The sequence below is a fragment of the Oratosquilla oratoria genome, chromosome 19 (genome assembly GCF_046742065.1).
Source record: "Oratosquilla oratoria isolate Oo_2021 chromosome 19, ASM4674206v1, whole genome shotgun sequence".
Taxonomy (NCBI): domain Eukaryota; kingdom Metazoa; phylum Arthropoda; class Malacostraca; order Stomatopoda; family Squillidae; genus Oratosquilla; species Oratosquilla oratoria.
The window spans coordinates 65,841,038-65,863,245 of NC_134795.1; the positions used below are offsets into that span (position 1 = coordinate 65,841,038).

Genomic DNA, 22,208 nt, shown 5'->3' on the forward strand with positions numbered 1-22,208 from the left:
AATAATCTAAGGAAGGGAGGAGAAGGAGGAGGAGGAAGGGGAGGAGGAAGAGGAAGAAGACCAGGACAAGGACAAAGAGAAGAACAAGGAAGAGGAAGAGGAGGGAGGGATAGGGTAAAGGGCCAATTACAATATCAAACTGTTTGTCAAACCCGGTTTGTCAAATGTTTGAAGTGATGTTTGACCGTGTGAATGCTGTATACGTGTTTGATAACCAAATACCCCATTCACACGGTCAAACATCACTTCAAACGCTTGTTTGACGAACCAGGTTTGACAAACCGTTTGACTGTGTAAATGGCCCTTAAGAGGTAGAAGGAGAAATAATGAAATAAAGGGAGGAGGAAGAGGACAAGGAGGAGGAGGAGGAGGACAAGGAAGAGGAGGGAGGAGGTGTATAGCGAGTGTGAAATGTAGAACGAGAAGTAATGAAACGAAGAAAAAATAGATGCAATAGAAAGAGGAGGAGGGGAGGAGAAAAAAGAGGAGGAGGAGGAGGAAGAGGAGGGGGGAAATAGATAGGGAGAGGAACGAGAGGATGAGGAACGAAGGGAAGAGAAGACGAAGAAGAGGGAACACCCACAGACCTAACAGCTGTAGAAGCAAATCGACCAAACCTTAACGAGGGCAGTCTGGAATGGGAATGGCGCCTGATTGCTTCCAGGAAACGTAAAGCGAAGTTACACTCCCCCACACCTCCCCCCCCCGAGCATATGCTCCCAATTAATGATAATGATCATCATCGTCATCATCATCATCATCATGAAGGAAGCTTTGCTTACGCATAGGTCGAGAACACGAAGATCGACCTCGGGAAACGAGTCGAGGTCGAGAGGAAACGGCAAGGGTCAGATGGTTCGAGGCCGTACTCGCCACTCACCCCTTCTCCCCCTCCCCCCCTCCCCCCATCCCCGGGGGAGAAGGGGGGAAGGGGGATCAAGAGGTCAGGACACTGACCCGGTGGGTCTGTTAGTCTGGAGTCTAACCTGGACATTGGGCGTGGCGGGGAAACACAGGGTTTCTCCCCCCCATTCCCCCCATTTCCCCATTCCCCTTACCCTCCAGCTCCCCCCTCCCCCTCCCCCATCTCCCACCCCCACTTCAATCGCGCTAATACATGGAATGGTCTACCATCCAACGTCATTGGTTGTTCCAATGTAGAGGTTTTCAAAAAAAAGTCTCGACATTTACTTCGGTGCAAATCCCCGACTAGAATTACTTACTTATAGAAGGGTTTAAAAGAAGAAAAATGAGTTTAAAAAGAAAGAAAAAAATAGTAGGTTAAGTAGCAGAACAGCCTTGTAAGGACCAATAGCTCTCTTCCTGATAGGTGAAAAAAAATAGGTTTAAGAGGAAAGAAAAAAAAAAGAATAGTAGGATTTAAGTAGCAGAATACTCATTTAAGGACCAATAGGTCTCTTGCTGTTCGTTTGTCCTCCGTGTAACTCCAGGTCACTCCCCCTCACTCCCCCTCACTCCCCCTCAACCCCAGTTTTGCCTCGGGGGAGTGAAAACCTGTGGACTCATAAGACTCCAATAGGATCTTTCGGCCAAGGCGGGGAGGAGCCTACTACGCCGGGAGGCGCTGAGTAGCTGCGGCCGAAGCCGTCACCTTTGCCCCACGTACATGCGCATTAGAGGACTGTCGGGGCTGATAACTAAGAGCCACTGCTGGGAATGGGAGACAAGATCGGGATTCGAACCCACGACTAAGCAAATGCAAGGCTAACACAATTCCGACGACGCTACCAGTGTACCGTTGTCCAAAATGGAAATAGAAAATATATGTCATTTTTTTTTTTCTAATAATTTTGAGAGTTCCTGAAGTAATGTGAGCCGCAAGAAGAGATGGAGTTTGTGGAGAAGATGAAACTGAAGGAAACGAAAAAAAAAAAAATGAAAAATGTACAAGAGAACATGTTCCATCAGAACAAAGGATGCTGTTTTTGTTTGTTGTTTTTGTTGATATTGTTGTTGATATTGAGAATGATATCTTTGTTATTGCTGTTGCTGTTGTTGTTTTTTGTTGTTTCTTGTTGATATTGTTGATGTTGATATTATTGATAATGATGATGATGATGATGGTGTTGGCCAGTCCATCATCCCAGTCTACCTCGCTCACAACCATGCATATGTTGTTGATAGTCTTTAGTTGGCACTAACCAGCGCTTCTATCCTTGGAGAAAGTGCCGGAGTCGTAGGGGTAAGAGAGGAAGAATTCCAGGAGGCTAGGGGAGGAACAGAGGGAGAACATTCTAGAAGTATTATTCTATTATTATTATATTATTGTTGTATAATTATGTTATTATATTATTACTTTACTATTGTCGTCGTCGTCGTCGTCGTCGTCGTCGTCGTCATCGTCATCATCATCATCATCATCATCATCATCATCATCATCATCATCATCATCATCATCATCATCATCATCATCATCACCATCACCATCACCATCACCATCACCATCACCATCACCATCACCATCACCATCACCATCACCACCACCACCACCACCACCACTATTATTATTATGATTATCATTATCGTTGTCGTTGTCGTTAGTAGTAGTGTTTGTGTGTGTATAGCGTATGTTTTCTAGTTGAGCCTCCAATCGTAAAAGACTACTGTGAAACTCTGGCCCGTAGGGGTGTCATTGAATCATAGTAATACTGATTACATAAAACTTTATACAATCGGTACCCCATACAGGAACCACGCACACATTCGCAGTGCCCTGCAGGGGGAGAGAACACAGACACAACCACAACATAACCGGGGTGGAGGAGTTGCCGGTAGTAGCCGGAGAGGAGGCTAATCGGTCGCTTCCGGTTCTTGTTCGTCGATTTTCGGATGTCTCGGTCCATCACCGGTACCGGTGATCCCGGTGATCGACCGGAAAGGAACATCCCAATGAAGTACAGGGTGTCCGTAAAATATGGACACAAGTGGGCGTTCCCTCAGGCGTCCCGTATCTTTTCATTTTCATTGATTATCCTTTCTTGTCTTTAGCAAGACCCAAAAGAAAAGTAGAAGTATAGGAAGTAGAAGTAGAGGAAGTAGTAGTAGTAGTAGTAGTCAATGGGGCTAAGGTCTAGTGAGTGAGGAGGCCATTTTACGTGACCAAGTGAGTTAGTTTTAAATAAAAACGTTTCCACTGTGTCCAGGCTTTAGAAATATCCTGTAGTTTTTTTTCTGGTATGTCATGTATAGTGGTCTCTTTTTCCCCCTTTTAAAGGGATAGCCATGTCAAAGCATGCCTCGACTTTTAGTGGAATACAGAAAAGAAGTAATACATTGGTAATAATATATGGTACCACTCTTTTTTCTGTGTATTCACCTCGGATCTGCTGCAGTCTCTGTCGAGACAGCCAGACACCACCCTACGGCAGTGAGCTCAGAGCTCATTATTTGCCGATCTCTGGGTAGGTCTGAGACCACTCACACACCACACACCGGGACAGCAAGGTCACAACTCCTTGACTAACGTCCCGTACCTACTCACTGCTAGGTGAAAAGGGGCTACACGTGAAAGGAGACAAACCCAACTTATCTCCGCCCGGCCGGGGAATCGACGAACCCCGGTTCTCTGGCTTGTGAGGCCAGTGCTTTACCAATCCGCCACCGAGCCGTGTACCAATCCGCCACCGAGCCGTGTGTGTGTGTGTGTGTGTGTGTGTGTGTGTGTGTGTGTGTGTGTGTGTGTGTGTGTGTGTGTGTGTGTGTGTGTGTGTGTGTGTGTGTGTGTGTGTGTGTGTGTGCGTACGTGTGTGTGTGTGTGTGTACGTGTACGTGAACGCGTACATGTGTGCGTGCTCTTTTGTTCATATGCTTGTACGCCTATGCCCATCTATCTTGAGAACTGAAAGCAGAGATGACAGGGTGAAGGGTGAAGGGGAGGTGAAAGTGCTCAAATGTGCTCAGGGTGAAGGCACAGACGAATGGAACGGAAAAACAGGAAAAGGTACACAAGATTATGGATATAATAAACTAACAAACGCACAAATACATGCATAAATGGATAGATGAATAGAGTTAAGATAAACAGTTAAACGGATAAACAAAAAACAGATAAATGTATAAATAGATATATAGATAGGTGAATAGATAGGTTGGTAAAGAGGGCATATACATTGGAGTGGGATGTGTGAATCAGGTTGTAAGACAAATGCGTCACACGTTTATGGATTTAGAAAAAGCCTGCACTAAGGGAGGATGGCGATCTGTCCCAAGAAGTGTTGAGAATGTGGGAGGATTTTTTTTTTTTTTTTTTTTTTTCATTGACGAGGTGGCAAAGTTTTAGAGGGTCTACAGCAGCAGCATTAGAAAGAACAACTAATAGAACACTAACAAGAACAACAACAACAACAACTGTGGCAACAACAAGAGGAACAAAGACAGTAGCAATAAGAAAGGCAGCAGCAGCAACAACAGTAACAACAGGGACATCAACAACAATAGCAACATCAGCAAAAATGAGAACAACAACAATGAGAACAGCAAAAATAAGAATAGCAACAAAATAATAAAACAACTACAACAACGCCAACATCAACTACAACAGCAAAAACTACAACAATAACAACAGCAAAAATAAGAACAATGAAAACACTATTAATAAAAACAGCATCAAAATAACAAAGCAACCACAACCACCACCACAACCACAACCACCATCACAACCACCACCACCACAACCACCACCACCACAACCACCACCACAACTACAACCACAAGAAATACAACAACTACAACCACAAGAAATACAACAACTACAACCACAAAAACAACCACAACAAACACAACCATAACCACAAGCATAACCACAACAACCATAACGGCAACAGAGCATCCCCAACAGAATGATGCACACCCTCCCACTTTCACTCCTTTCCCAAGAAGGTGCCAGGATGCTGCTGATGCCACCGCCGCCTCTCTTCGTTTTCTATTTCGATTCTCTTCCTTCGTTTTCTATTCTTCATTGACCTCTTTCCCCTTTCCCCTCCCTTTATTCAGATTTACCTTTTACTCCATACCTACCCGCTTCCCTTTCTCTCGGCAGATCCACTTTATTTGGTGATGTCAGTCCAACAACTTAAATTAACTAGACGTGAGATGACATCATATGCTTTGAAGTTCTGTGTTTCCAAATAACTAAAGTTGAGTGTTTTTATTTCTTTGTTTTTGTTCACACGATTCGTTAATTTTATTTTTTCTATTTACTATATCTTAATTGGTTATCTATCGTCTGCCATAAATTTGTTTATTTACTTAATCAGTTTATCTGATTTTATTCTATTTATTTTTATTTATCTTTTTTTTTACTTATTTGCTCAAACATTATATTTGTTATTGTCGTTTATCTATTCATTTATATATTATTATTAGTATCATCATTATTTTATTTTTATTATATATATATATATATATTTTTTTTTTTTTTTTTTTTTTTTTTACCACGCCCGCCTGGTATGCTGTAGGCAGTTCTCATTTAACTAACGATCGCCAGTGTCTGTTAATTGGCCTGGGTCATAGGTGACAATATGTCACAGCTAAACTCCTCCTTGCGTACTTTATATTCACAACAGAGACTAACAATATAAAAAAGATATTCAGACTAGGGCAATATTTTCTTTAGTGCATTTTCTTTTAATACTTGTATTTGCTCGCACTATTTTCATCTTCTATTCTCCTCATAGAAAATATAATTCAGTAGAATTGAGGAACCAAGAAACGATAGACTAAAAATATAGAAAAACCTCAAAGGAAGGAGAGATTTCCTTTGCCATAGTACAATTTTGGGTTCTTTAATATTAGTTGTATTTACTTGCAATATTACTTTATTCTTTATTCCTTTCATAGAGAATGTAGTTCAGTAGAATTGAGGAACTAAGAAACTAAGACAAAAAAAACAAAACAAAAAAAGAAAAAAGCACCATAGAGCGAAGGAAAATTTCGTCCGTCTTAGATAAATGGCTTCTGGAGAGATAGAGAATGTGTCTTGATACAGCGAGGGAGGGTTTCCAATTCTACGCTCGCGCTGTCGCGCCGTTTCGAATTTTTAAATCGTAACGGCTTTTAACGGTTTGTAGAGGCGTCATATACACCGTAATGGCTTCTTTTGACATCTTCATGGCGGTGACGGAGATTGAAGGCTCTTTGCTCTCGCTGTCGTCAGGTGATTTTATTCATTTAGGGGACGTATTGGGACCAGTTGAGTCTCGGGGGCCCCCGGTGGGTGGGTGGGTCTCTTCAGGAGAATAAAAATCGACAGGCGGCACAAGGAAGAGGCATCAAAGAGCGTTTCCGTGTTGATAAGGCGAATGGCGGGTTTCTTCGCTTGGATTGTTTTAGATTTTTGCTGATGTTGTCGTTTCCAATGAAAGTACAGTTGGTGTCCAGGGGATGGTCAGATTACCGTCGTCGCCAAAATAGCCAAAACCGCCAGAACCACCGCTAATATCGCCAAAATTATCGCCAACATTGCCAACTTCACCTGCAAATATCGCCAACTTCACCTACAAATATCGCCACCTTCAAATATCATCACCTTCACCTACAAATATCGCCAACTTCACCTACAAATATCGCCACCTTCACCTACAAATATCGCCAACTTCACCTACAAATATCGCCACCTTCAAATATCATCACCTTTACCTACAAATATCGCCAACTTCACTTACAAATATCACCAACCTCACCTACAAATAGCACCAACTTCACCTAGAAATATCGCCAACTTCACCTACAATATCGCCAACTTCACCTGCAATATCGCCAACTTCACCGATAATATCACCAACTTTACCTACAAATAGCGCTAACTTCACCTACAAATAGCGCCAACATCTTCGCTAACATCGCCAAGACCACCACAAACATCGCCAAATTCGCCAACACCACCATCACCTGTACTTCCTCCTCTTTTGTTTCCTCCTCCTCTCCTTCTCTTTTTCCCCTCTCTCTTCCTTTTCCTTTTCTTCCTCCTCTTCCTCCTCTTCCTCCTTTTTCACTTCTTTCTCATCTCTCTCTTCCTCCTCCTATTTTTCTTCTACCACCATTTACACCTTCCCTCCTCCTCTTTTTCCTCCATTTCCTCCTCCTCCTCCTCCTCCATCTCCTCCTCCTCCTCCTCCATCTCCATCTCCTCCTCTTCATCCTCTTCCTACTCCTCTTCCCTCTCCTCCTCTTCCTCCCCCTCCAATATGACCAACAGCACTGCTACAGTTGCTAAAACTCTAATTACTAAGACTAAAACTCCCTCCACCGGTGGTGGCTCCCGGAACGAAGAAAGCACGAGGAGGAGGAGGAGGAAAAAAGGCCCCAAACTCTTTCAGAACTGCAACAACGAACAAGACTTCAAGAACTGTCAAAATCTATTAGTGATACTAACTGTTCCTTTGAGCTTTACTGATCTAAAACCCGCTGCCTCACAACGGCCGACAACGGTCATAAGAACATAAGAATGGAGATTGCAAGAGACCATAAGGTCTACATTAGGCAGTTCCATGTCAATGGGTGCTCCCTCGGACCTCTCCAGGCAGAAACGTCGGACCGTTTTCTGTGTCCGGAGACCGAATGCCAGCCCCTCGGGGTTGCAACTCCAGATGGTGGTGAGGGTGTTCATGAGCTTGGAGGAGGGGCGTGGGGCTGAATAGAATAGTCTGTTGCGAGACAGAGGGAAGAAGGACAAAAGAGTAAAGGTGGACTTTTCACCCCTCGACTTTCTATCCTCTACTCGTCTTCTCCTCCTCCTCCTCTCCTCCTCCTCCTCTCCTGCTCCTCCTCTCCTGCTCCTCCTCTCCTGCTCCTCCTCTCCTGCTCCTCCTCTCCTGCTCCTCCTCTCCTGCTCCTCCTCTCCTGCTCCTCCTCTCCTCCTCCTCTCCTCCTCCTCCTCTCCTCCTCCTCTCCTCCTCCTCCTCCTCCTCCTCTCCTCCTCCTCTCCTCCTCCTCCTCTCTTCCTCCTCCTCCTCTCCTCCTCCTCCTCCTCCTCTCCTCCTCCTCCTCCTCTCCTCCTCCTCCTCTCCTCCTCCTCCTCTCCTCCTCCACTCTCCTTCTCCTCCTCCTCCACTCTCCTCCTCCGCTTCCTCCACTCTCTTCCACTCTCCTCCTCCATTCTCCTCTTCCTCCTCCTCTCTCTCCCTCCTCTCTCTCCCTCCTCTCTCTCCCTCCTCTCTTTCCCCACTCTCCTCCTTCCACCCCTTCCGCCTTCCACCCCTTCCTCCTTCCACCCCCTATTCCTTCCACCCCCTATTCCTTCCACCCCCTCCTCCCTTCCACCCCCTATTCCTTCCACCCCCTCCTCCCTTCCACCCCCTATTCCTTCCACCCCCTCATCCCTTCCTCTCCCTTTTCCTTTTCCCCTCTACCCTTCCCTCCTCCTGTCCACCCCTCCTCTCTTCTCCCCCTTCACCCACCAATCCCCCTCTTCCCTATCCTCCCTCCTCTCCATCCTCCCTCCTCCCCATCCTCCCTCCTCCCCATCCTCCCTCCTCCCCATCCTCCCTCCTCCTCTTCTCCCGTTCTACTTCCAACCGGTCCCCTAAGTGTCCCGCCCTTCAAACTCCTCCCTTCCCTATTTCCTCCCCTCCCCTCCCCACTTCTCGCCTTCCCCTCTTACTCCCCCACCTCCTCCTCCTCCTCCTCCTCCTCCTCCTCCTCCTCCTCCTCCTCCTCCTCCTCCTCCTCCTCCTCCTCCTCCTCCTCCTCCTCCTCCTCCTCTTGGCGCCCTCTTGTCGTCTGCTTCCACTTGTGATGGCTCTTCTGCTTTCTCCAGTGGGCACTCCTCCTCCTCCTCCTCCTCCTCCTCCTCCTCCTCCTCCTCCTCCTCCTCCTCCTCCTCCTCCTCCTCCTCCTTCTCCTCCTCCTCCCTCCTTCTCCTCCTCCTCCCTCCTTCTCCTCCTCCTTCTCCTCCTCCTCCTCCTCCTTCTACTCCTCCTCCTCCTCCTTCTCCTCCTCCTTCTCCTCCTCCTTCTCCTCCTCCTTCTCCTCCTCCTTTTCCTCCTCCTCCTCCTCCTCCTCCTCCTCCTTTTCCTCCTCCTTCTCCTCTTCCTCCCCCTTCTCCTCTTCCTCCTCCTGTTCCTCCTCCTCCTCCTCTTCCTCCTCCTCATCATCATCATCATCATCATCTTCATCATCATCATTCTTCTACTCATCTCCCTCCTCTTCTTCCTCTTCTTCCTACTCTTCTTTCTCCTCCTTTCCTCCTCGCTCCTCTCTCATTCTCTCTCATCCTCCCCCCCCCTCATTTTCCTTTTCTTTCATACCCTAGTCCTCTTCTCTCCTCATCTTCCTTTTCCTCCCCCTCCTCTTCCTACTCTTTTTCCTCTTCTTCCTCCTCGTCCTCCTCCTCTTTATCCTCTTCTTCCTCTTCTTCCTCCTCGTCCTCCTCCTCCTTATTCTCTTACTTTTCCTCCTCCTTCTTTTTCCTCCTCCTTCACTTCCTTTTCCTCTTCCTCCTCCTCTTCCCTCCAAGGACCTCCATCACTGCCCTCCACACCCGCCCCTCCCTACTCCTTTATTAGGTGGGAGAGAGGGAATGAGTGTTCATTTATCTTTTTCTCTTTTTTTTCTTCTTTTTGCATAGTTTTTCTCCTGTCATTTCCTCTTTTTTGTATCATGATTATTTCTTTACATTATTGGTGTTTGATGATATATGTATATATATATATATATATATATATATATATATATATATATATATATATACTTTTTTTTTTATTCGTGACCAGTGCTTCTGTATTTCAGGACATTACGGTACCATGGGCAAGGCAGAACACACTTGTATGTTTAAGATTATCAGCATTCATTCTTATGTGGAAACTAAATTCTCCCCTTAGAATGATGTTGGGTGGACCTGGTCCGTAGGGGTATAACTAAGGTCTCTATGATTTTGAATGCATAAGATTTATGTACTCCACACATGATAGAGGGAGAGCAGGGAGAAGAGGAAGGAGTTGGAAGAGGAGGGGACAAGGGGAAGAGGGACGAAGAGGAGGAGAGGAGGAGGAAGAGGAGGCGAGGAAGGGTAGAGGAAGAGGAGGAGAGTGGAGGAAGAGGAGGAAAGTGGAGGAAGAGGAGGAGACGAGTGGAGGACCCCACACGGGGACATGTTGAAAGAATGAATGGATATTTAAGTGAATAAGTAGATGAATAGATGTGTACATCACTGAATAAACAGATAAAAAAGAACAGCAATGAGTAAATAGATAAATGAATTAATAAAGTCTTATTTGAGGCCATACCGGTACCGTCGGCGGTGCCCATGAGGCGCCGCAAGCCGGTTCCAGGCGCGGTCAGGTCAGGTCAGGTCAGGCCAAAGGTCATTTGTCTCGAGTTTGTTGAGGTATCGATTGCATCATATGATGTCGCGAGCTGTTGACGTTTTCGCGTTGACGTCATCCTCGTTTCTGTTGTTGACGTCGATTTCATTTCTGTTGACGTAATTGTTGATGTCACTGTTGGTGACGTCACTTGTTGACATCACCTGATGATGTCATTGTTTCTGATGTCTTTTGGTGTAGATGTCATTATTATCTTTGTCTCGGAGTTTTTTTTTGACACAATTTGAAAAAAAAAATCAAAAACCTTAACAAATATGCCATACGAGATTAGATATACACTTATTTTCTATTTTTCTACTTAAATTCACCTAGATTGTCTACTAAATCTATCGATGATTTTCCTAGTTACAACCCATGAAGAGGGCTGCCAAAAAAAAAGAAAAGCTTTTGAAAGTACGAACCTAACTGAGCATAAAAACGGGAATAATTGAGAGGCGGGTACTCGCTGTAGCACTTTCGTCTACTCCCTCCTCCCCCATCCCACTCCCTCCCACTCCCACTCTCCACTCCCACTCCTACTCCCTCCCATTCCCACTCCCTCTCACTCCCTTCACTCCCTCCCACTCCCTCCCATTCCTCACTCCCACTCCTTCTCCCTCCCACTCCCTCCCACTCCTTCTCCCTCCCACTCCCTCCCACTTCCACTCTCTCCCACTTCTACTCGCTCCCACTCCCCTCCCTCCCACTCCCTCTCATTCCCACTTCCTCCCACTCCCACTCCTACTCCCTCCCACTCCCTGTCCCACTTCCTCCCAGTCCCACTCCCTCCCACTCTCTCCTACGCCCACTCCCCCCACCCTCCCACTCCCTCTCACTCCCACTCCCTCTCACTCCCACTCCCTCTCACTCACTCCCACTCACTCCCACTCCCACTCCCCCCACTCCCACTCCCCCCACTCCCACTCCCCCCACTCCTACTCCCCCACTCCTACTCCCCCACTCCTACTCCCTCACTCCCACTCCCCCACTCCCACTCCCCCACCCCTACTCCCCCACTCCTACTCCCCACCCCATATCCCCCACCTCATATCCGCCTCCCCTTCCTCCCATCCCCCATCCCTCTTTCCCCTTACCCCTCCCACTCCCACTCCCAATCCCACTCACCTTCCCACTCCCCACTCCCCCTTCCCCCTATCCTCACCCCTTTTTCTCCTTACCCCCTTCCCTTATCCCCCATTCCTCCTTCCCCTTACCCCTCCTCCTCCCCCTCCTCCTCCCCTCCTCCCCCTTTTTCCTTCTCCCATCCCCCATCCCTCTTTCCCCAAACCCTCTTCCACCTTCCCCCCTTCCCCATCATCCATCCCTCTATCCCCTCCCACTACCCCTCCCACTCCCACTCCCTCTTCCACTTCCACTCCCTCTTCCACTCCCACCCCCTCTTCCACTCCCATTCCCCTCCTTCCCCTCTTACCCCTCCCCCCTCCCCCCTCGGTTGTCCATCACTGAGTACGGTACAAGACCATCGACATACTTCTGAGTCCAACTGTACAGCGCAGAGAGGAGGAAGGCACTATAAAAGAGAGTGGATAGATATGAATAAAGAGGAAAGAGAAAGAAGAGGAAGGAAGGGGAGAAAGGAAAGGGGTGGTCAGTTTACCGCGTAAACATACGCACGCACGCACGCACACACACACACACACACACACACACACACACACACACACACACACACACACACACACACACACACACACACACACACAACTCGTGGCGCAGTTGGTAGAGTTCCCGGCTGCCACTACGGAGGGCCGGGTTTGTGTCCCGCCCAGGGCTGAAATAATTTAAATACCGCTGCCCCGCAGGTTGTTACTCCAACTCTCGTGGGCGGGGAGTTGGGTGTGTGTTAGCGTCTAAGGTCACGCCATTACCCTATAGATCGGTCATATACGAGATCTGAGCTCTCTTGCGGGAGGGAAATAGCCGTCGGTTACGAGTCCAACACGTGGTCCAAGACCATGGTGAATCACACACACACACACACACACACACACACACACACACACACACACACACACACACACACACACACACACACACACACACACACACACACACACACACATACACACCCACACACACCCACACACACCCACACACACACACCCACACACCACACCCACACACACCCACACACACACACACACACACACACACACACACACACACACACACACACACACACACACACACACACACACACACACACACACACACACACACACGCTCTCTCTCTCTCTCTCTCTCTCTCTCTCTCTCTCTCTCTCTCTCTCTCTCTCTCTCTCTCTCTCTCTCTCTCTCTCTCTCTCTCTCTCTCTCTCTCTATCTCTATCTCTATGGATATGATGCGAGTTATAGATGAACTAAAAGGATGCAAATCGCCTGTACCAGAGAAAATTTACCCAAGAGTACTGAAGGAAGTTAAAGAAGCAATTTGCAGGCCTCTCAATGCGACTTTTAATTTACCTTTACAATTTGGAAGAATTGTTGTACAAGGGTGGAAACTAGCAAATGTTGTGCCCCCCCTTTGGTGACAAATCCAATCCTGGTAATTATCGCCCTTACACCAGGTGTTTGTAAACTCTTCCTCCTTCTCCCTCTTCCTCACTCCCTCACTCCCTCTTCCTCCTCCCTCTTCCTTACTCCCTCACTCCCTCACTCCCTCACTCCCTCACTCCCTCACTCCCTCCTCTTAACCCTCCCATATTTTCATTCTCACTCTTCTTTTTCCCTTCTCACCCCTCCTCCCTCTCTTCTCCCTCTCTTCTCCCTTCTTACCTCCTCCTCTCTCCTTCTTCCTGCTTCGTCCTCCTCACTCCTCCTCCTCCCCTTCCTCACTCCTCCTCACTCCTCCCTTCTCCTCCTACTCCATTTCTCCCCTCTTACATCCCCCTCCCTCACTTCTCCTCTCCCACTTCCTCCTCCCTCACTTCTCCTCTCCCACCACCTCCTCCTCTCCCACCTCCTCCTCCAATATATCTTCACCCTTTGTTGTTCCTGTTCTATTTCCTCTTGATCCTCATCCCCCCCCCACCTCCCATCCCCCCGCGGGGCGGACAGCTGCGGTCGGATGCACATCCGCCCGGATGGATGACCATCTGCATCCAAGTACCGTAGGATCGAAAGGAGTGGAGGGGGAGGGAAGGAGGGAGGAGGGGAAGGAAGAGGAAATGGTGATATATAGGAGTGTAAATTCATACATACATACATACGAACATACATACATACGTACATACACTCTTACATATTTACGCATATACATACGTATATACTTACGTACATACGTACATACATATGTACATACATACGTACATACATATATGCGTACATACATATATACCCACATACGTACATACATACATGCGTACATACATATATACGCACATACATACGTACATACATGCATGCGTACATACATGCGTACATACAAACATACATACGTACATACATACGTACATAGATACGTACATACATACGTACATACATACATGCGTACATACATACATGCGTTCATACATACATGCGTACATACATACATGCGTACATACATACATACGTACATACATACGTACATATGAACATACATACAGACATACGTACATTTATACATACATGCATACATACATGCATACATATAGACATACATATAGACATACATAAGAACATAGGATGATAATCGGGGCCTGAACGAGTAGATTTTAATGTAAGAATCGAGTTGCAGAAGTGAGATTAGATGTATACAACAAATAATGATAATAATAAAAAAGAAAAACAGGAAGTGTAATATCAATCTAGTCCATACATACAGTCCTCCCCATCCTTCTCCACCCCCATGGTCTTGGACCACGTACTGAGCCTGTGATCGACAGGTATTATCCTCCCGGATGAGAGCTCCATAGCACCAAATGGGTAATGCCGTGACCTTACACACAAACACACACGTATACGCACGTGCGCACACACACACACACACACACACACACACACACACACACACACACACACACACACACACACACACACACACACACACATATCCCCAGCTCCTTGCCCAAAGGGAGCGGGGTACCGGCTTGCAGCACTGATGCTTTTCAGCCCTGGGCTGGGACCGAACTCGGGACTACTGAGTTAGCAGAGCAAATCAACACCACAACACCAGCACAAATATTGCTCGTAGGCCTAGTCCAAAGCAGGACATATTGAGTCAGGATAATTTCTGTATTCACCAGACATTTTCTTACCATTTTTAACCTATCTTTCATCTCATCTTCATATTTTCATAATATTTAGTCAGTTTTGGCATCTGAGCTAAATAATTATACTCTTCGTCTTGAAGATCCTAATCATGTTTATATATATATATATATATATATATATATATATATATATATATATATATATATATATATATATATATATTTGTAATAGGTTTCAAATCCAAAACCGAAATGTGCTATTTTGAAAACTCGCCAAACTCTGAAATATTACTGGAACCTTAGGGTAAAAGTAACGGAGGCTAATGCACTTTGAATACGCGTTCGGGCTCCCGCTTTAACTTTCTGAAGTCTTGTCTTACAAGTAGGGAATACGAGATTAGGTCAACTAGGTCAACAACACGAGGACCACACTGACAAGTACAGAAGTTTTGTTTTACAAATTAATTTAATTCGAGTTGCAATATTACTTGTAAATATAACCAAGCACAGTTATATCTAATATAGAATAGAGTAAAATAATGATCGATTAAGTTTGCAGTTACACCAATAATCAAGTCACGTAGATGGGAACGTAATGGTAATTTAGATTTGCGTTAATTTTTTTCAATCAAATTTTGAAACTGCCGTTTCACTGAATTGTAATAGATTCGTGTTTATCGTCAATTACCTAAGACTTGATTTAAAATTAAAAATAGGAAATAACATTACAGTGTAAGCCAAAATGAATATATGGAAATTTTGTCATTTTAGATTTTGGGTAATGTTAATATTTTGTCCCGATTGAACTTTGCTCTTGTTTTGAGTAAGCCCTTGATTTTTTTTACGTAAATAAAAAAGATGCTCGAAATATTATTCCATGATTCATATAAGCAATTAAATGAAGCAAAAAAAATATATTGAAATATTATTTGTTACATGACAAAGAAATGATGAGCCATGGGAAGTAATTGAAATACTATTTTATCGTTTACATTAGTAAAAAAAAAATGGTTAACCTACTATGTTCCCAATCATATATGAAAATGAGACAAAGAAAATGGTCACACTACTCCAGTCTTTCATTTATATAAACAACGACAACGTTTTATTTGTTAGATATTGCGTTACCATTTATATAAAAAGATGCAACAACTTTCTTTCAAGTTCGAAAATTCCGTGTGAGCTTTGTGAAAGGCGCGTCAGTTCGAGATTGTTTTGTTCCTCCAGAGAGATCGACTTCAGCCAAATCGAAAGTTCCTCGGTCAGGGGAAGAAAAACGACCTCGACCCACCGTCGGGCATTTCTTGAATAACGTACCATAAATCATGTACAAACACACGCACACACACACACACACACACACACACACACACACACACACACACACACACACACACACACACACACACACACACACACACACACACACAGCAACACACACACACACACACACAACAACACACACACGCATACACATAGTTCTCTTAACGTAAAATACAACTTGGTAAATACACACACACACACACACACACACACACACACACACAGCTCTCTTCCTGTAAAATGCAACTAGGTAAACACACACACACACACACACACACACACACACACACACACACACACACACACGTACACACAGAATCACCCTAAGTTCTCCTTACCATTCACCCGTTGACTCACCCGATAAACGGCCCCTTGACAAGATCGTAAACACAAGCACGGAATGGACAGGTAGTGGGGGGTTATGGGGGCCTAATTGGGGGTAATGGGGGTGGGGGTTTCCTCCTGGCAACAACCTCGAGAATGTCGATACTCGTTTGTTTTGTGACTTGGATCTGTACTTGTGTAAATGAGTATGTATATGTATGTAATCGGGTGCCTCAGAGCAAGATACATAGAGACAGATTGAGATAGAGAGAGAATTAGAGGTATTGATAGAGATAGATTGAGATAGAGAGAGAATTAGAGGTAGTAGTAGAGATAGAGTGAGATAGAGAGAGAATTAGAGGTAGTAGTAGAGATAGACTGAGATAGAGAGGGAATTAGAGGTAGTGATAGAGATAGATTGATATAGAGAGAGAATTAGAGGTAGTGGTAGAGATAGACTGAGGTAGATGTATAGACAGGGCTAGAGATAGAGGTGGATATAGATAGAGATAATTCGTGGAAATGAGTATACATCACATAAAGACAAATCGATAATTGAAAGTGAAAATGTAAACGCGATGGACATTCCCTCAATGTCCAGAACGCATCACCCACCGCAATTAAAAAAAGAAAAAAGAAAAAAAAAAAAATTGTATGACCCACCTCCTCCCCCACCCCATGACCCTTTGTGACCTCTCCAGCTGCACTCAGCGCCATCTGCGCGTGGCTGAAGGAGGGACGGAAGTAGCCCTGCTGAGGTCAGCTCTTGGACACTCAAGCCCATCTCCACCCCAAGCCCTGCCAAGCCCCGGTCACACTAGTGAATGAAGTCAAAGAATCCACGCGTACCTGTAAATTCCTGACCATCGACCCACACTCAGATGTAAGATGCCTTCTCCCCCCCCCCTCTTCACCCTCCTTACCGTCTCCATCCTCTTCACCCTCTTCCTTCCTCCCCCCTCTTCTCTCCCCCGTCTTCACCTTCTCCCCACTTCTCTCTCCACCCTCCCTCCCACATCCACTGTCTGTGTTATCCTACCATTTCCTTCCTCTTTCTTTTAGATTTCCTTCTTTTTCTACAAAACCCGTTCCTTATCTTCTATTAAAAAAAAGAAATAGCCTTTTTTTTCCTTGAAGAAAAAATCCGGTCCTTAATTCTCCATTCGTCGTCTTCTCCCCATTGTCCCTACCATAACAATGAACCGTCTTCTACTCCCCTACTCCCCTTTGTGTATATAGTCAGTGCATTCCTAACCGGATTTCCCATCTTATCTCTTGATTTTTTCCTCACTTCTTAGCGTTTATTACGATGCGGACCTCGGCCACCATTTCATTTCTTTCCCTTTTTCTATGCGGTTGATTTTTGCAATGAATTGTGTAGGGGAGATTTAGTAGTATCTGTGTAGTAGGAATGCTTTTGTGGTCGAAAGAGAAATCTCAACTTGGATTTGAAATGTATTTTTTGCATAGATGCACGTGCACAATTATAAACATGAAAATATGACCCATTGTGTATAGAAATTGTGTAGGTATATACATATACATATAATGTGTGTGTGTGTGTGTGTGTGTGTGTGTGTGTGTGTGTGTGTGTGTGTGTGTGTGTGTGTGTGTGTGTGTGTGTGTGTGTGTGTGTGTGTGTGTGTGTATTGTCCTCTAAAAATAGCTACAAAAATACCGTATGTACAAATGCACGAATTACTCATCAGTGACATAGTCGTACATTTATTTCATCCTAGACAGTTTCATTTGTCCGTGATATTTCATATGCTTAGTCTTGAGTCTTTCTTTATTATCTTCTTGTTTAAGACCATCGAGAAAGAATTTGCAAGAGGTCTTGCAATATCTTTGGGTGGTTGCACTTTCCTTGTCTAATAACAAAAGAAGTTAGTTTGAGGTCTGTTTTCAGAAATGAACACAGACAAGACTCGCACACACACTCGTTCATTTACTCACTCTCGGTCATTTACTTACTCTCAGTCACTCACTTCTTCACTCATTCTCTCACTCGTTCATTCACTCACTCACTGACTCGCTCACTGACTCGCTCATTCACTCGTTCATTCACTCGCTCGCTCATTCATTCGCTCACTCACTCGTTCACTCATTCGCTCACTCACTCGTTCATTCACTCGCTCGCTCACTCACCCACTCACTCACTCACCCACTCACTCACTCACTCACTCACTCACTCTCTCACTCACTTTTCCAATCCCATTTGTATAAGGACTTCCGATTCCCAGCAGTGAGTGCTGTTGACTTGTTCCCCAACAGACCCCATGAAGCGCCTAATTGGGCAAAGGTGATGGCTTCGGCCGCAGCCACTACTCAGCGCCTCCTGGCGTAGTAGCCTCCTCAGCTGAGTGAAATGATAAAAATTATTACCGTCGCTTGTTAGTGGGATTATAAATGATGGTTGGGGCAGACGCGAGCTTGGAACTATTTTTTATTTCTTCTTTCAATTCGAGTTGATAGTATGGCGGCAAAGGATGATTATTTTTCAGTTGTTTTTCGATTTTATTTTTCTATTTTCTCTTCATTTTTCTCCTTGCCTCTTTTTTATATTCTTTTTCATTAGTTTTTTCTTTTTACTTTTTTATTTTATTATTTTTTTTTATGTGGGTCTATATATTTACCTTTATTTGTTCTATTTTCTTTAACTACAGTATTTTTTTCATGTGGGTGTGTATAATGACTCGGCCAAACACCCCTTCCACCTCTTAAGAAGGTGAAAACGTTTGATACGAGCATATATAGATTCGATCAAGAGCCCTGACTGTAACTGAAGTGTAAACGAAAGAAAAAAAAATCAATGATCCATGATAACAAGACTAAAAAAAAAAAAAAAAAAAAAAAAAAGACTTGACGCTCGGTTACCTCCACGAAGAGTCTTGTCTTCCCCCGAAGTCTTGAAAACTCTCGAACTCGCTTCAGTTCTTTTGTTCCGCAAGAGGTCCTTCTTCTGAGCCAGTGGTCCATAACGTATGGTCACTGGACCCCCCTAAGGGGCCCACACTGTTTCATGATAGGGTCCACAAACCGAGATCTAGTGGGAGTTAGTGGATATTTAGGGATTAAATTTAGTGTCGTAGTGGTCTTCTCAAGGAGGCCGAGGAACTGCAACACATAACGCAACATTTAAAAATCGCTTAGATAAGTACTTGGACTCTAATCCGCAAATGAAATATTATCCCTTGCAATAAAAGATATGACAACCCGGCAATTAATTGCAATTGGATAGGATAGTGGTAGTAGTAGTGTTAGTTCATCTTCTGCCCTGTTTTCTTAACTGTAGCTTAGTTCAGTAAACACAAACAGCCTCGTTAGGGCCAGTAGGCCTCCTGCTGTTGTCTGTTCTTCTTTTGTGTTCACTTTGTGTTCCTTTGTGTTGGACATGCGACGAAAGACGGGTTCAAGAACTTCTGAGCCAAGGTGAAGAAAATCGTCAGGCGTTAACCAAAATAAAATTGTAGAAGTTGTGTTTAAGATCAAAATGGGTTCTGGAGACTTCTTTAACTATATCGGTCATAGAGGTTACAATCTAAACTGAATAGACATCAGGCGTTAACTAGGATATAGTTCTAAGACTCCAGTTAGTTATGGCCTGGCTTTTATTTATTTTTTATTTATTTATTTATTTATTTTTACCTCTGCTTTCCATTTCCTTGGCTTTTTTCTAACTTCTAAATGTGTTTTTAGGTTTTTGTAGTTTGGGAAAATATATATCAATTTACCTTTTCTTTTTTACAACGGATCAAAATTTAAAAGCGATTTATATGTAATATATTTTTTTGTGTAAGTAGTTATGATAATTACAAGATTACTAATCAAAAGTTAAAGTTTCAATCAACCAATAATAATGAAATTGATAGTTTATCCTACCCACAAGTTTACACTATGGATTATGCCAAGAATAAAAAAAAAATTAATCAAATCGAGACTAAATTAATTATACTGCGAATAAAGATAACAAGAGATCAAAAACAAGAAAAAATTAATGAAGTGTACACTAAATATATCATACTAAAAATAAAAATAAAAAGTGATCTAAAACAACAAAAAATAAATAAACAAATCGAGACTAAGCAAACTTAGACGTTAAATAAAAAGATGACAGTGAGAAATTATTATTACTTTTTTTTTTGCCTCGTTGGCAACACCATCGTGATGAATTAGTTATCAGAGCCTCCATAACGCATTGTCGAGAAGTGAATTAACTAAATTAAGGTTTCAGAGACTTGATCATGATTGAAGGTAAGAACGCGAGATAGGATGCTGTGATCGATCTGAGAACGCCCGAAGACAAAGTGAATGTTTAGAGTAGTTTTTTGGTCTAGTTTTTATTCCGCGTCTTACACCTGCTATAGCAAAAAAAAAAAAAAAAAAAAAAAAAGTGAGAGAGAGAGAGAGAGAGTGAGGAAAAAGAGAGAGAGGGGGTGGAATGAAAGAAATCCTGTCCTCCTCCCCTCCTTCCTCCTCTCCTTCACCACCCTCTTCCTCCCCTCTCCTCCTCCCTTCTTCCTCCCTTCTTCCTCCTCTCCTTCACCCTCTTCCTCCTCCCTCCACCACCCTCTTCCTCCTCCCTCCCTCACGCCTCCACCTGCTCTCTTTTCTCTTCCCGCTCTCCTTCATATATCAACGTCGCGTCTACATCCGGATTTCTCGCTCCTCTAAATTGATTTCTCTCTCTCTCTTTCTCTCTATCTTATCTCTCTTCATCTATTCATCTCTCTCTCTCTCTCTCTCTCTCTCTCTCTCTCTCTCTCTCTCTCTCTCTCTCTCTCTCTCTCTCTCTCTCTCCTCCCTCTCTCTCCCTCTCTCTCCCTCTCTCTCCCTCTCTATCTCTTTTTCTCTCTTTGTATTTCAGTTGTGTCTCTCTCTGTCACCCCGTGTCTCTGCCTGCGTCTCTGTCTCTGTCTCTCCGTTTCTATCCCTGTCTTTCTTTCTGTCTCTGCATCTGTCTGTCTTTGTCACCGTCTCTACCTCTCTGTACCTCTGTCTCTGCTACCGTCTCTAGATTTCTGGATTTCTGTTTCTGTCGCCATTTCGTGTTCTTTGTCCTGCCACATCCTGCCACGTTCATTTTATTCTATTTTATTTTTATTTTATTCTATTTTATAATTATTATTTTTTATTTTATTTTATTTTATTTTATTTTATTATATTTTATTCTTATTTTATTTTATTCTATTTTATTTTATTTTACTATTTTTATTTTTATTTTATTCTATTTCATTTTATTTTATTCTATTTTATTTTATTTTGTTATCTTATCACTGTGTGACCGAGATACTGCCGGCCTCTTGTTGCTCATTGTCTCGTGGTCCGTCACTCTTGAATTTGTACTCCAGATAACAACCTAAGAGAAACAAAAAAGTGCCAAAGGTCTATTTTCTCTCAAGTCAGTTGTCTTAAAAAATGTGTTAGAGAGTAGATAGCTGGGGTGTATACCACGTTTTAATTTCTGCATGTTGGCCTCCGAGGGTCTCCCGATGTTGATGGCTTAGAATTAAAGTGCATTGTGGTTGATAAAAATGCATATCAGTTCACTGGGGTTGTACATATATATATATAGATGTATATATATATATATATATATATATATATATATATATATATATATATATATATATATATACATATATTTTGAGAGAGAGAGAGAGAGAGAGAGAGAGAGAGAGAATGCTTTATAAAACGAGGTGTCTTGGGGGGAAAGGAAATTAAAGAACGGGTGCATATCAAAGAGAGGATAGATGGATTTATTTTAAACAAATCCAGCGCTAAGTGTGAAGGCGCACAGTTCTCTTGTTCTCATTTCCTCGACAACAATTTCCCAAAGTTATTCCGACGCTATCTCAGGACCACATCTGCGGTCTGTTTACTTCCACGAGAGGCTCATTTTTCTCACATTTATCTCCCTTCCTCCCCTCCCATCCCTCTTCCCTCCCCTCCCTCCCCTCCCTCCCCTCCCTCTCCTCTCTCTCCTCCCCGCCCCTCCCCTCCCTCTTACCTCCCTTCCCTCTTC

At 44.0% G+C, this 22,208-nt stretch overlaps 1 protein-coding gene across 1 annotated transcript in view; it reads left to right on the forward strand.

The window, feature by feature from the left end:
* Positions 1 to 2,772, forward strand: part of LOC143035698 (uncharacterized) — a 130,236-nt gene extending 127,464 nt beyond the window's left edge. The window contains exon 6 of the mRNA XM_076202563.1: positions 2,710 to 2,772. Coding sequence (XP_076058678.1) covers positions 2,710 to 2,772 — 63 coding nt within the window. The remainder of the gene's footprint in view (positions 1 to 2,709) is intronic.
* The last annotated feature ends 19,436 nt before the right edge of the window (positions 2,773 to 22,208 follow it).